The 15,415-nt window shown below is 47.2% G+C and overlaps 1 protein-coding gene across 1 annotated transcript; it reads left to right on the top strand.

Annotated features, from left to right (window-relative positions):
* Positions 1-4,107: 4,107 nt before the first annotated feature.
* On the top strand, positions 4,108-14,238 carry rai1 (retinoic acid induced 1; the record flags this gene model as incomplete). Its single annotated transcript, XM_080511888.1, has 5 exons — positions 4,108-10,659; positions 10,872-10,965; positions 11,986-12,035; positions 13,890-14,014; positions 14,130-14,238. The coding sequence occupies 5 exons, from the start codon at positions 4,108-4,110 to the stop codon at positions 14,236-14,238; spliced, it is 6,930 nt and encodes a 2,309-aa protein (XP_080368014.1).
* Between the last annotated feature and the right edge of the window lie 1,177 nt (positions 14,239-15,415).

Here is a 15,415-nt window from a genome sequence, read left to right as displayed (position 1 = left end):
GCGCGTAATTAGGAATGGGATTGCAGCGCACTGATTGGGAGCAGTGGCAGGGCGGGTTGCTGTGTTATTTCGGAGCGTGCTGTGTTAAGCAGGGTGTTAATGGCAGACGTGTTAGACACGTGTGTGTGTGTTTGTGTGTGTGTGTGTGTGTGTGTGTGTGTGTGGGGAGGGGTGTTGAGGGGAGAAGGGAGACGGGGATTGCATGTTTGGGTTATTTTGGAGTGTAAGCTGAGCTTGTGTGTGTGTGCGCATGTGCATGTGCGTGCGTGTGTCTGGGTTGTGTTGGTATGATTCCAGTGGTGGTGATACAGAGGTGTGACTTTTTAGTGAGTGTGTGTGTGTGTCTGTGTGTGTGTGTGTGCGTGTGCGTGTGCGCACCCGTGCATTTTCCTCCCAAGCCGCTCCACCTCCCCAGCAAACTGCCTCTGCATGCATAATTAACCAGCATGACTGGGGAGGTAAACACACAGGGAGACGCTGCATCCCTCCGCTCCGTATGCCTCCATTTATGTGCGCCTGGTTGTGTGAGCGGTCCTGCGCGTGTATGAGTGCACGTTTGCGTGTGTGTGTTTGTTTGTGTCACTTAGACAGAGAGCAGGAAAAAGATTTGAAGCAAAAGTGCTTCAGAGTCACAGTCGATGGAACGAGAGAGCTGCCTGTCTTGCTCCCTGTGCGTGTGTGTGTGTGTGTGTGTGTGTGTGTGTGTGTGTGTGTGTGTGTGTGTGTGTGTGTGTGTGTGTGTGTGTGTGTGTGTGTGTGTGTGTGTGTGTGTGTGTGTGTGTGTGTGTGTGTGTGTGTGTGTGTGTGCGTGTGTGCATGCGTGCATTTGCGCACGTGCAGAGAAAGCAGATAAATCCCATCTCAAGCTGCCTCTGAAGATGATGCGATGAAAGAGAGGGAGAAAGGATAAAAAAAACGAATGAAGGGGGAACTGTAACCAGTCACAGCTCTGCGCATTATGAACCATCCAGCGGAACAATCAGATTCACCCTCCTCTCCTCTGTCACCCTTCCCTCTCTTCATCACACTCCTTTCCGTCTGCTCCCGTGTCCTGATTAGTTTTTTTATTTGAGGGCGTACTAATCCTTGAGATCAACAGATCCTGAGCCCCTCCTGTTTTGTTCGAACATACACATTGAAGGAAAAAACTAAACAATCAGCTGCGATGTCACTTGAGGTTTTCAGATGTACAGTTACGGCACAGATGGCTATGAAGGACGCCGCCTTGGTAAGAGGTGGGAAGCGCCCGTGGTAATCAATCACTCGTCTAGCAGCTCATCTTCAGCTGTAAAGCAGAAGCTTTTGGGTTAATTATGCGTCCGCCTGCATTGTAAGCTTGTGCACAATCTACAGTTTTGCATGCATCCGTTCCTACGTGGTTAAAGTGCATGTATTTGTATGTGTGGTGCTTGTACCAGCTTATATTTCCCAGGAGCCCCGGTTGTAAAGCCCACTCAGTAAATCATCCATACTTCTCTGTCCTCTGCCCCCCTCCCTTCTCCTGATCCCCCTCCTCTTCAAACTTATCATTCTATCACTCCTCCACAGCTCTTGTATACCCCACCCACAATCTGCGCCCCCTCCCTAAAATGGCTTGTGTTATTTTTCTCTTCCTATAAGAATTACAATGCCTTGTTGTCTTCCCCCTATTGTTCCTCATCACCAATCCGGCTGGAAGTTTATTTAGAAATCGAAATAGCAAGTGAAAGAGGAATGGGGAGAGCTTCTGAATGGATGGTTGTGTTTAGAGAGACCGCGAAGTAATTGCAGCCATATTAAGAGGAAACAAGAACAATTGAGAAGAAAAAGATGGACCCCAGAAAGAGAATGCCACAAGCACTCTGAAGAAAATGGGGGAAATGTGTGCATTGGAGCAAACGAAAGATGGCCATTGAATAATATGGGCATTTGTCTTTCTTTCCCTCTTTCATTCTCTTGTAAGATCAATGCCAGCACTCCCTAATAAACAGACCGAGAGATAGATAGACAGATCAACAGGGAAGATTCGATGATCTCAGCATGTGTACTTTGTCTTCTCTCCTCTCTGACCCCTGCTGAAGCGAGTGACGTAGTCCGCATCCACAAATACAGCAGGCAGCCCACTCCACAATGCCAGGCTTCTTCAGAGGAAGATAAGTGAAAGGAGGAGGTGCAGCATGGAGGTAGAGAGAGAGAGACGTGATGGGAATGTAAACACCAGCAGGACACACATAGGTGTTTGGGTGAAAGAGGAAAGAATAAAGGAGGAGTGATGTAAATTGATAGGGAAGACAATCAACCTGGTGTGTTTGTGGTGCCCTGATGAAAAGCCCACAAACGATTCAGAGTTTCTTCACAACACAAAGATGGACATGTGGCTCGTCCGTGGACCCCGACTGTAATGTGTGTCTCGGTGCATCCTCTGTGGTCTGCTCCGTTAACTTCGTTTGAGAGAATCCCACTCTTTGTCCCCCACAAGCATCTTATTTGGGTCATTGTGTAAACAAGGATCCTCCAAACACAGACACACATCACCCCAGGTGAAGAAGGAGTAGGCTGCAGGCAGGGGAGGTAGGAGGGAGGACAGAGAATCTCCAGGGGAATCTATAGGTGTGTGTGTTAGTCTGGGATTGTACTTGTCAGTATTTGTTGTGTGTTTGTGTGTATATTGAAAGGGCTGCCAAAACCGGTAGACCTGCAGAGTATAACACTGGGACGTCTGCACTCGCGAACTGACATTCAGGCATGCACGCACAAGAATGAGTGCACGAAATATCCACACACTGCTTTTCCTCATCACACACACACACGCACACACACACGCACACACACACACACACACAGACACACAAGCACGTGTGCACACCATCACACTGTGTGTTTCAGAGATGAATAATGCTACTGTGCATCTGGTGGGATGCACCACTGTCCCTAGGGCGGGTTGAATGCCGGGATATTGTGCTGAAACTAGATGACACACACACCACACAAGCACACACACATCCACACACGCAGGCTCAAAGCTCTGTCTCCAGGTGACTCTTTTCCTTTTATAGTAGTTCGCTCTCAGTCCCTCCTCTCTTCCTTTCTTTTTTGCATGGATGTGTAAAAACACAACGCAATTGCACATATGCACAGAGAGGCAAAGGATTCCAGCCACATGAACTCACAAGCAGCAACAGACACACACTGCACAACAAACACAAACACTTTGTGACACTCCTACTGGTACACGTTAACACACACAGCAACACTTCCTGCATCCCCTTGGAGGAAATTGGAGTTTGCATCTGCAAGCAGGATGAAGAGAGGAGAAGAAAAATAGAACTCAGTTGAATCCCTTATGGAAGCCAGAAAAGCTTCCCTTATATAATAAACTGTAAAATTTGAGAGAGAGAAAGTCTGGGGATCATGCCTGATGTCAAACTGTGACAAATTGCTGAACAAATCAATTGGAAATGACTAAATAAACATAATGGTTATGTAAGTGAGTTCTGACTCAGTCAGCATTTTGACCCAACATATATGTTTGTCAGATGTCACTGCAGTCTGTGAAAATTTGCTTGGCCTGCTCACACAACTCCAAAGATTCACCCACATGCACACATAATTTATTTACTTGGTAAATAAATAGATGATTTAAGAACCCACACGCCAGTGGCTGCATAATGCAAGCATCCTTCCAACTCCATAGTCTAAAAGAGATGCTGAAGCTTGCAGAACTGTGGAGCTCTTTTACACACTTTTCTTCAAATATGTGAAAAACAACACAGCTGTTCATACTGTGAGCAATATAAAATAAAGTTCAATAACTGAGTTGTTAATATGTGTTGGGTGGAGTGGGGTTTATGTGTTCATGTGATTGTAACAAATGTCATCTTCAGATGTTCTGCAAGAAGTCAGGAACTTTCGTTTTACTCCCACTTACAAATGAGATATGAGATTACAAATTAATTATATATTAGCATGTTATTATGCATTCAATATCCATTGCTAACCTTCGCATTTTTTTCCCTCTTTCTCACCTTCTTCCTATCTCCTTGACTTCAGAACCCCCAACCCCCCTTCCCCCCTTTCCCATCTCACCTCACCTCCCCCTCCCTGCTCTGGCTACAGGCGGAGAGAGTTATGCAGTCCTTCCGTGAGCGCAGCGGTGGTTACCACAGCAACCAACCCTGCTACCAGCAGGAGCCCCATGAATTATCCCGCCTGGAGACCTATCGACAACACCCTCATCATCCCCACCCCCAGCACCCGCACCCAGGTCCAGGTCCACATCCAGGCCCAGGCCCTGGGCACCCGAGGTCAAGTTATGAAGCCCTGGCAAACCCAACCAGCATGCCTGCAGCTGGAGGACCAGGAATTGGAGGAGGACCCAAGGACTGTTACAGCCAGCAAACCTACCCTGGTTACCCTGGCAACACTGGAGGAAATAGCGGTGGAAACGGGGGTCCAGCCCCCTCACAGGCAAAAAAATCTTTTCGAGGGAACAAAGTGCCACCCCCAAACCCCAGTCAACATCTGCAGAGTCCTGGGGGTTACAATAACCACATGGGCCCTGGCAATTACTCCGCCCAGTATGTGAGTGAAGGCCACCTTCAGCAGAAGTGGGAGGACCCAGCTCAATTAGCACAGTATGACCAGGACATAGTGGCCCGTTTGGAGGCTACCGGTACCCCTGCACCTAGCTCTTCACAGTACATGGACCACAACATGCTGGGGCACTCGCAGGCTCAATGCCACCAGCCCTCAACCGCAGCCTATACTAGTCCCCACCACCAGCCCCATCCTCCTAACCCTGCACCCTCACCTCTTATGTACCCCCAGAGTCATCTGCACTATCCGCAGCACTCACCCTCTCCATCACCGTATATGGAAAAGTGCAGCCCTATGCCTCATTGTTATAAAGGCTACAACATACCACCAACTTCCCAGTATGGCAGACAGATGAGCAGCCATAGCGGCCTGAAACAAGGGGGTTACAGGTCAACCCCAAACAGTTATGGTTACCAGCAGCCTTCAACTCGAGGTTATGAGCCACAGCCTCCTTTACAAAGTATGACCAACCCCCAGGAACCTCACTCTAAATACCAACACTACAGCCAACCTCAACAAAACTACTGTCTCTCTGATCTACCAGTGAGATCGCCAGAACAGTATTATCAAACTTGCAGTCCTTCCTCAAGCCACTCCCCGGCGCGTTCGGTGGGGCGCTCCCCATCATATAGTTCCACCCCGTCACCTCTAATGACAAATCCAGAGTCCTTCCAGTACGGCCAACCACCCATGACCCCTGGGGCAGCCTCCTCTTCCTCATCCTCCTCAACTGGCATGCAGGAACAAGCCAATGCCAACACCATGTTGATGCCCCCTCGCTCACACCCTTCACCCAATGTATCACATGCAGTCTCCCACAGCTACACTACTACACAGCAGGTTCCCACCATGAAAGAACGCTTCTCAGAGAAGCTATTATCAAACCCTAGCTTGTGGAGTTTAAATGCCCTCACCTCTCAGGTGGAGAACATCTCCAATAATGTCCAGCAACTGCTTCTTTCAGAGGCCCTGGTTGCAAATAAGAAAGGGAGTAAACGCAACAGTGGTGGGAGCAACAGCAGTGCTGGAAGTGGAGCATCATCCAAAAAGGGTGAAGAATACAAAAGTCCTCCATATACTGAGGGTAGTGGTAGTGTTCCTGCAGGCCCCCTACAGGACCCTTACTCTACCCCACAACACCAACAGTTGCCCATGGAACTTCACGAGACGGGCTACTCCAGTAGCAGTGACGAACCACTTGACAGGGGCTACTACTACTTTGGCCAGGGCAGAAGTCCAGCCCAGGCCCTGAACAATACACAACTGAGTCTGGACACAGCGTCTTCATGCTCCATGGCATCTCCAGATGATATGTCTACCAGGTCTGGTGACTCGGGTCTGCACAACCTTACACCAGAACCTAGTAGATGTCAGTCAGGACAGGGAGGAGATGGCATGAGTACTCCAGTGAAGAGCATTGGTGACGAGAGGTCACCAACAAGTATTACAATATCCAGTCCTATGAAACAGGAAAGAGACTCTCCGGCGGATATACAGCATATCAATGAGCCTGTCAAAGAGAATTTTGAGGAATCAGCTTGGACAGAGAAACCAATTGATAAAGACGAAGTAGCAACACAACAAACTCCTGATCATGAGAGTGATTTAGACACAACTAAATTGGCAGAAGAGATGGAAAAATGGTCAGATGAAGATAAAACCCCTGCTGTTTTCAGTAAAGTAAATGTAGAAATGAGTGAAAAGAACTATTGCTATGAGGAGACAGCTTTCCAAGGGGATCAGGATAAATATGATCCTGATGCACGAGATTTAGTTGAGCAGTCCCCGGCGGCTCTTTCTGATTCTAGCCACAAAGATCATTTTGGCCAAGAAATGAAATCAGAGGCATTTAAATCAGAGTCTCCCACTGCATCTGAGAGCTCAGCAAAAACATTGCCTTTTATTACAAGGGGTGACATCGAACATGATCAATATTCCACAGAGAAGGAGGACAGTTCAGAGGACACCTCTCCAACCCCCCAAGTTGAGGCTTTAGAAGACAACAACTCTAACAAGAGAGAGATCAGAGATCAGGGGAATGATGAAGAGGAAGAAGATGAGGGAGGAGAAGAGGAGGGTAGAGATGATGAGCGTAATGAAGATGAAAAAGAAGAAACACAGAAACAACCACAATCTCTTTCTCCACTGTCGTCTTCAGAGGTTCGGCAGGGTCTGGAGGAAGGGGATGAACTCAGCCAGTCATCAACTGAGGAGCACATGGCTAATACAAGTGGCCCACAGAAATCTTCTGGAGATGTCAGTAGCAGGACAGACTGCCAGAGTGCTGAGGTCCATACTGACAATGAGTTTGCTGGGGCGCCTGCCCATCCAAATGCAGCAGCTGCAACCACAGCAAAGGATACGTCTGCAAGAGAGTCAGCCATTGGTGACACTGCCCCCCAACCTCAGTCTGCCATGCCAGTCTTTTCTGCTCTCAATGACAAGACAACACCTCTAGTTCAGACCAGGGATCATATTGACCTCAGTGATGCTAAAGTGCTGGAGCCAGACTCTCCTCAGCTGCCAGGAAAGTCAATACTTCCTTCAGCGCCCTCCTGGGCTGACACTCCACCCTCCCCCAAAAAAGGGGATGAGGACATGGAACCAGGTATCAGCTGCGCCAGTGCTGTTACCCCTTTGGCCAAGCCAGAGCCCGTGGCTCCATCTGCTCAACCAAGGGCATTTGGACGTAAGCATGCCAGGGGCAGAAGGAGAATCATGCATTCAGGTGTAGGAATCAGGCGGCAGCTAAGCTTAGAAGGGGAGGGGATAAAGGAAGAGGAGGAAGACCACTCACCAACAAAAAAAACAAGTATGCCTCCAAGCAAAACTATGTTGTTTTCTGAGCAAATGGACCTCACTCATCAGGAATCTATTGAGAGCCACACTCCTAAAATGCTAACTGATAGTTTTCGCTCAAGAATGTGCACTCGTTCCTTTAATGCTCCAGATCTTCCACCAAAAGTTGACCCTCATGTGAAAAGAAAACCAGGCCCAAAACCGGGATCAAGACCTGGCTCTAAACCAAGCCCAAAACCTGGGCAAAAACAAGGAGCTAAACCAGGTCCAAAACCAGGACCCAAACCTAGCTTGAAGCCTGGAATAAAACCTGGAGCAAAACCCGGGCCAAAACCAGTACCTAAACCGACAACAAAACCTGTGCCAAATGAACCAGAGCTTCCACTGAAGACTGAGACTCCTTCAAAGCGAAAACCAGGACCGAAACCTGCATCAAAACCTGCACCCAAACCTGTATCAAAACCAGGAGCAAAACCAATTCCACCGAAGTCAGCTCCAAAGCCTGGTACTAAGCCTGGACTCAAGCCTGGGCCCAAGTTTGAAGACGTTATGCCCGACATTGATACTGCACCTGTCAAGGCCCCTGTGGGTCGCCCGAAAGGCTCAGTTTCAAAACCAAAGGCAGCTCAACAAGAAGAAATAGTGCAAACCTTAACAGGATTGCAAAGCAGGAGCAAAAAAAGCCTAAAAATGACAATATCACAAGTCAGCCAGGATACAAAACAAATACAAGAGGAAAATCCAGCACACCATGAGGCAAAGGCACCAGAGAAGGAGAGTAACAATATGGTCTTGAGATCAAGAAAGCCCTCACAAGAAAAAATGTCAAAAGAAAAAGTAAGAATCTTAGGGGAAGAAAGTTTAGCGCAGACACTACCAGAAATTAAATCCAGCAATGTTTGTCTAAAGGAAGAAGACCTCAAAATTGTAGAACAAAAGCAAACTCCTGTCATTAATTCCGGCAAAAAGACAGATGTTTTAGGACGCCCACCTGAATCACAGACACCATCAGTCTTCACTGACAAATCAGATGAAAAGACAACTCTTCCAGTAAAACGAAAACCTAGTACAGAACTTTCTACAACACCGTTAAAGAAAAAGAGGGGTCCTAAGCCCAAACCGAAACCAACTCAATCTACTGTGCTTGAAGAACCTGTTCCTACACCCAATGATAAAAGTGCCAGAGGTCCCAAAAGAAAGCGAGGGCCACCGAAAAAAGCAGCTGTGGGGCCCACTGTAACTAAAGATGCTCCTTCCAGCACCAGTGGTCCAGACGTCACCAGTGAGGTTCCACTCATACCTCCACAATGCCCCACAAAAACAAAGGTTTTGCCACCACGCAAAGGTAGAGGGCAGAAGTACGAGGCCATGGTGCAGAAGATTACATCTCCGAGCTCGAAGAAACACCCCCCAATTCCACAACTCGAGAGCAATCTAACTGAGGATGTGACAACCAAGGCACTGTCTGAACAAGTCCTAAAGGAAGGTGAGGCAACTATACCCATAAATAACACTGAAATAACTGAGTCTGTACAAGATCGTGTTAAACAGCACGAGGAAGCAGAGACAAAAGAAAAAGAAACGCATGAAGAAAGTCAAGAGGTATCAATACACGATGTGGCGACACTTGGACTGGAAGCTCAGGTTGTAAATAAGAATGTGACAAGAAAGGTAAATGTCAAAGCAGAAACACAGCAGGATGCCATTGCTGAGAGGGTTTGGAGTTCAGCAGAGGACCCAAAGGCAGCCAGAGCGCCAAGTGAGTGGACACAACAAGCCACGGAAGTTGAATCTGTTGGAGCCACAAAGGCTGCCAGAACTAAGAGAACTCGATGGGCCATGGTGGAGAGCACAGATGCATCACTCTTGGCCCTGGAAACAGAAAGCTTAATAGTAACAACACCAAGGTTAGCCAAGCAGAGGGCCATTAAAAACAACCATGAGATGCATCTAAAACAGAGGAGGAAAAAGAGAAAAGGCCAAACTCCTTCAGAAGAAGCTGAGACCGTTGAAGAGACAAAACCAGAACCTGCAGAAATACAGGAAAGTGTAGAGGAGAAAATAAGCCCCAAAGAGTCCACAGAACTAATCCCCATCAGCACAGACGAGCTCATAGAAGGGGCACCACAGGTATCAAGTTCAGACATCAATCAAAAACCCCGGAGAGGCAGAAAACCATCTGCAAGTCCATCTAAAAGGAAAAGAAGCAAAACCTCACCTGAACAAACTCCTGGAAAACCACTGAAAGTCTATAAAAAGCCTGGGCCAAAGCCTGGAATGAAAGACGCTATTGAGGTCATTGAGGCAGTAGTAAGAGCGGCAGGATGTGAACAAGCCGAAAAAGAAGAAAGAGAAAAAGAAGAGGAGGGAAAAAAAGAACAAGATCCAACAGAAATACAGGAGACAAGTGTGGTGGGGCCTGTAGTAACAGTAACAGAACAACGGACTGAGATTATTTCTATAAAAAGAATCAGGCGCAGGCCAGTCCATCAAAACTCGAAGCTATCATTTTGTCCCTATGTACGCATTAACAACTCAAGAGACTTTTCTTCGTGGTGCGCCATAGTCAACAAGCCTGAGGATGCTGTAATATTCCAGAGAAGAAGAAAAAAAGGAATACTAAGAATGAGGAATCCTTTCACTGTTGCAAAGGTAGTCCCGCACACTGCTGCCATGCTACAGGGGCCTACGGTAACTAGAGACTTATTTGGTAGGTGTCTTACGTGTAGTCTTTGTGGAAAGCCAGCAAACTATAGAGACCTTGGTGATTTGTGTGGACCCTACTACACAGAGGATGGAGTTCCACGAAAGATTTTGACCTCAGTCAGGCACACAGAACCTTTAAGGGAGGAGTCAGACAAGACCGATGACAACAAGAGCAACAATGAAGACCGAGACAACTCTCCAAACAAGGAGGAGGAAGGCAACCCAGAAAAGGTGGAAAATCCTGAAACATCAAATCAAGAGAGCAGTAGTGGCAGGCACCATCAGTGCCGGTACCGACATGCAGAAAGAACAGAAAGATTGGGTCGAGAGGGCGGTCCTCGAAGATTGACACTAAGAGAGAGGTTCAAGAGGATGAGGCAACTTCAGGCCCAGCGCAGTAGCACAGGGGCAACAAGGGACCAAGAGGGCAATGACAGCGTGTTCCAAAGGCTGCAAATGGAGGCAGAGGCTAAGGAGCACTGGGCCCATGAAAACTGTGCCATCTGGACCAAGGGAATAATTATGGTAGCTGGGAGGCTATACGGACTGAAGGAAGCTGCCAAGAACTCAGCCCAATCGGTATGATGGCAATTACGACCAATGAGTCGGAGACCTTTCCTGAATGAGAAGATAAATGAAGCACTAAATACAGCCTCTTTCTGAATTTGTTGTTAACTTTTGACATTTTTTCCCCCTCTTTTTCCTCTCTGTCCCCACATGTCTCTATTGGTCAATTTGTTTGTTTTTCTACTGGTCTTGGTCCATATGTCCATCTGTCTGACTAACCCCAGAGCTGCTACAAGTGCCAGATTGTGGGGGCGTCCCTCAGCTGCTGTTGGAGAGGCTGCTCTCATAAATACCACTATGTCTGCGCCAAAGAGATAGGTAAGAGACCACAGCGAGAGAGGAAGAGAGCAACAAGGGATGAGATAGCAAGAAAAGCCGATGAGAAAAAGGAGAGATGAGGAAGGACTTTAGGAATTGGGAAGTGAGTGTGCATTGAGAAGACAACAGGTAGGAAACGAATAAGACAAGCAGAAAAAAAAACTGAATTGAAGAGAGAGGGGGAAAAAACAGTCAAGAGACAGCTTAAAAGAAAGAAGCAAAATGTATCTAGGAATAACAGTTTTTAGTGAGAGGGGTTGTCTGAGAGTGCTGTGGAAGAGCAGAACAGGAAAGAAAGGGGAGCAGTGAATACAGGCGATGATGAGAAGAAAGTGGGACCCTGGAGTGTGCAAGAAGGAGAAAGGAAAGAGATAGATGGAGAAGGGTGGATATGTGTGCGTTATTGACCACAACCCCTGTGGATCCATTCATGTTGCTGTCTGGGGATTGAACAAGCATGTGTGTGTATGTGCATGTTCCTGTCTAACTGCTGGTCTCACACTTTCCTGTGTACCTTCTATAGGAGTCTGTGCATGTTTCCCCAAAATATCTCTATATATGATCATTTTGTTGTTGTTGTTGTTGTTGTTGTCAATACATCTGTGTGTCTTTGTGTCAGCACATGTGTGACATAGCTTCCCCTTATATTACCTCATGCCAAGTAAGTACAGTGTGAGGATTAGAAGGCCTGCCACGTCTGTCGAGCCAGCACAGGGAGCAGAGCAAGGCCCTTTTTAATCCTGCTGAGTGCACCAGCCATATCGGCCTGCCTGCATTGCAACTCATCCACTCAGTCTTTCCCTTTCCTCTGTTGCAATCCTTCTCTCATCTCCTTTCTTTTTTCCTTCCCTTTTTTTTCAATGGTCGATACTTTTTGCCAAGTATCTGTGATTTTTACAAGTGTTTTAAATGTTTTTTGCTCACATCCACCTCCTGCTGTGTCCTTCATTTGTTGTGATTGTATGAATGTATAGCTGTAACTCATTCCCTTTTTTTACTCTGCTTTCTCTCCCTGTTCAGGGTGCACATTCCATGAGGATGACTTCTCCATCAAATGTCCTAAACACGAGGTAAGGGAAAGCCATGCTCAATAAAACAAATGCATATTTTTCCATCTTCAAAAACATTTAAATAAAATCATCCCCCTTGCCTTCCCTTCTCAGCTGTATTCTTCATGACTGGATATGGGATCCAGTCAAAATCAGAAAACACAATTGTCCTCTTCTCCACAACAGATTCAAGGAGGGCTAAACATTAGAGTTCAGGTGGTGTCCGCGGTGCGTTGGCACAAACTCGCCCTCTCCCAGGCCAAATCAATAAGTGCAGAATGACTTTGACAAGCTAAGATCACATCAAACACCACAGGACTCCTTTGTGGAATATTGTTACGAAACATCTACTCCTGTGACTTCTTGTCAGGGTGATTATAATGGGTCACCATCATTTGAGCCTCCTGGTTCAATGATCCTGTGGGATAGACGCCATCTAGTGCTGATGTTTTCACACAGCAGCACATGGAGGAAGGTCAAATGCGGGGGGGCGGTGAAGAGAGTTAGACGTGCTGACATTCAGCAGGGAGCAGCGGTGCATTGAGGCAGCAGTGGCAGTAGCCTCCCATCCTCCCTCTCCTCTCTGCATCTCTCTCTCTCTCTTTCTCTCTCTTCCATTGCTGTTCTCCTCTGTGCAGACTGACAGGAATGAAAAGCTGGCTGCTGATCAAAACACCCCACCCACCATAACCGCCTGATATCCTCCCCACATGCTCTCTCCACCGCTTCTCTCCTTCTTTCTCTCATTATTTCTCCTTCCTCCCTCCCTTCTTTCCCGTTCCCCTTATTTTTTGCCTCCGTGCTCCCCTGCTGCTTCAGCTCCCTCAGTCTCTCACTCTGCTCACCTCTCATCTCCCTTTTTCCATATTCAGTCGTTCTCCCTTCATCCTTTCCTCATCCCATTCTCCTTCCTTCTTTCTCATCTTGTCTACTTCTCTCCCCACCTCTCTTCACCTCAACTCCCACGTCTAAGCGGCAGAAATAGAGTGTGAGAAAACAGAGGGAAAAGGAGAGCGAGTCAGAGAGAAAGAGAGAGATTGTTGTTAGCGGGCTGAGGCAGAGCTGTCATCAGCTGAGGGATCTGAAGGTCTGTGTGTGTGGGTCTGTGCCGCGCCAATTTACGCTGAGCAGCCTAATCAAAGGGAAGAGCAGGCACACACGAACACACGCACACACACACACACACACACAGACACACACACACCCAAGCACGCAATCACCCCACCCATGGGTCCCCTCAGAAATTTTTCCTCTAACCGTGCTCACTTGGTTTCAGAACTGGAAGAAAATTGTTCGCACAAACTGCCTTCAGCTGCATGATTCTCCAGTGTGATTGGACGCATGCTGCCTGCGTCCACACAGGTTCATTAACAGGTTACCTGTGAGCGTCGCACACATACACACGTGTGGTGAGTGCAAGTGAGACAGGCCGGGGCGGGGAACCAGACAAAAAGACGAACGGGGGCAGTTACATCAGAGAGCGGTTGACAACAACAAAAAAAAGATAGAGATGGAAAGAGAGGAAGAAGGACATCAAGAGGGATGAACAGCAGGCACTGTGATATAGATCTGGAGAGAACCTGAGTGTGACTTTAGATAGGTAAACAGAAATGGACGGAGTGATAAACGACTTTAAAGAGAGAGAGAGAGAAAGATTGAAAGACAGAGGGCATCCCTACTGGTCTGAATCCACAGCTAAAGGCAATTCAGAGAGAGAGAGAGTAAGATACTGGGGGGCTGCAGAAAGCTACGTGGGGAAAAAAAGTGCTCCACCAATACCACCGGCCCAAATTAGAAGGTGGCCCTGCTGTGTTTTCCACGCAAGAGCCGGTCCACTGACCAGCTGTATCCATCTCCCACTCCTGCACACTGCAGCCAGCTCGCCTCTGTGCCTTCACCCTGCAGAGAGCTGCAGAAACGCTCTTGGACAGTGTCACGTTCACAGGTCATGGTGGCCTGTCTGCGCGAGAGGCGCATCCACCTGCAGGGTACCTGCCTGCGTATGTTGTTGCTTTTGCAGCAAATAATGCATCGAATTAGTTAGTTTAGTCTTTGTATTCTCTCTGCATGCCCGTGCCTTGTATTTATAAGACTTTATCTATCCTTCCCCTGCAGGACCTGTAAGATATTCCTGTGTACCACCTTCACCACCAACACGACCGCCTCACCAAGCACCTCCTATCCAGCCAAGACAAATGCTGTCCGAATGACCACCTATACCTAAAGACATGGTGAAGACTGATGACAGACAGGCATATCAGCCCGTGGGGCAGAAGAGGGGAGGGGTGAAAAGGCTGCGATGAGGTAGAGCTAAGAGCAATATGGACCCTGGAGAGAAGCTCTGCAGAGATTCGCTGTTCCCTGAACCCGGCCGAGAAATGTGTTTTCTCAACTGAGCCCGTTTCTGCGAGGCAGAAGGCAGTGACAGAGTTTAACAGGTGGACAGGCTGCGATTTTCAGACTGTGTGCCTCGAGCCTGGTGCACATGGGAACTGTTTGAAATGCGTGTGCTCTGCCTTCAGATGGGTCGCTATCATATTCAGACACCTGGCGGACACTGATTGGACAGGAACATCCCTCTGGCCACCTTGACTGTGGGCCAAAAGGTGCACATGTGTGCATGTGTGCGTGTGTGCGTGCGTGCGTGTGTGTGTGTGCGTGCGTGCGTGCGTGATATCCATAGCATTATCATTCTACAACCACAACGCGAGTGTGTTTGTGCATATATGTGCCTGTGTGAATGTGAAAAAGTGCATCTCCACTTCAAGGTGTGTACATCAAAAAAAAATGGAAGAAAAAAAAAAAAAAAGCAACAGCAAACCACTGGATGTACTATCCCAATGTGCGTGTTTGTGATTTAAAAGAAGACACAACTTGAAACAACTAAGGAAACTGTACATGATGACGTGCTTTACAGGTTCTCCATATTCTCATAACGAAGAGTACAGAAAAATATGGACGCAGTATTTTATTATGATGCTCTTATCTTCTGAGATGTATTTTGATGTGCATTATGACTTAACATCATTGCGTCACCCTTGGTATATGTCAGGCTTTGTGTTCTCCAGAAATTTATATATATATATATATATATATATATATATATATACATATATATATATATATATACACACACACACACACACAAATATATGAAAACAAGAAAAAAAAAAAAAAACGAACTCTGTTTAGGAGTCCAATTCAACTGTGTGCACACTCAATATGTACAGTAGATGCCACCATCATCACTGGACAGGTCGCTGATGAGGGCTCCGACACAAGTCAGGTCATCTCACGTCATATCGATGTACAGCTCAGAGGTATTAACTGTTAAAACACTTTTCACATGCCATAGCCGCGCAGAGAGACATGCATTTAACTCAGATTCCCATAACCCACCT

The sequence above is a fragment of the Blennius ocellaris genome, assembly GCF_963422515.1.
Source record: "Blennius ocellaris genome assembly, chromosome: 16".
NCBI classification, from domain to species: domain Eukaryota; kingdom Metazoa; phylum Chordata; class Actinopteri; order Blenniiformes; family Blenniidae; genus Blennius; species Blennius ocellaris.
Note: the sequence above shows the minus strand (reverse complement) of the source record. Positions and strands in the feature narration are given on the sequence as shown.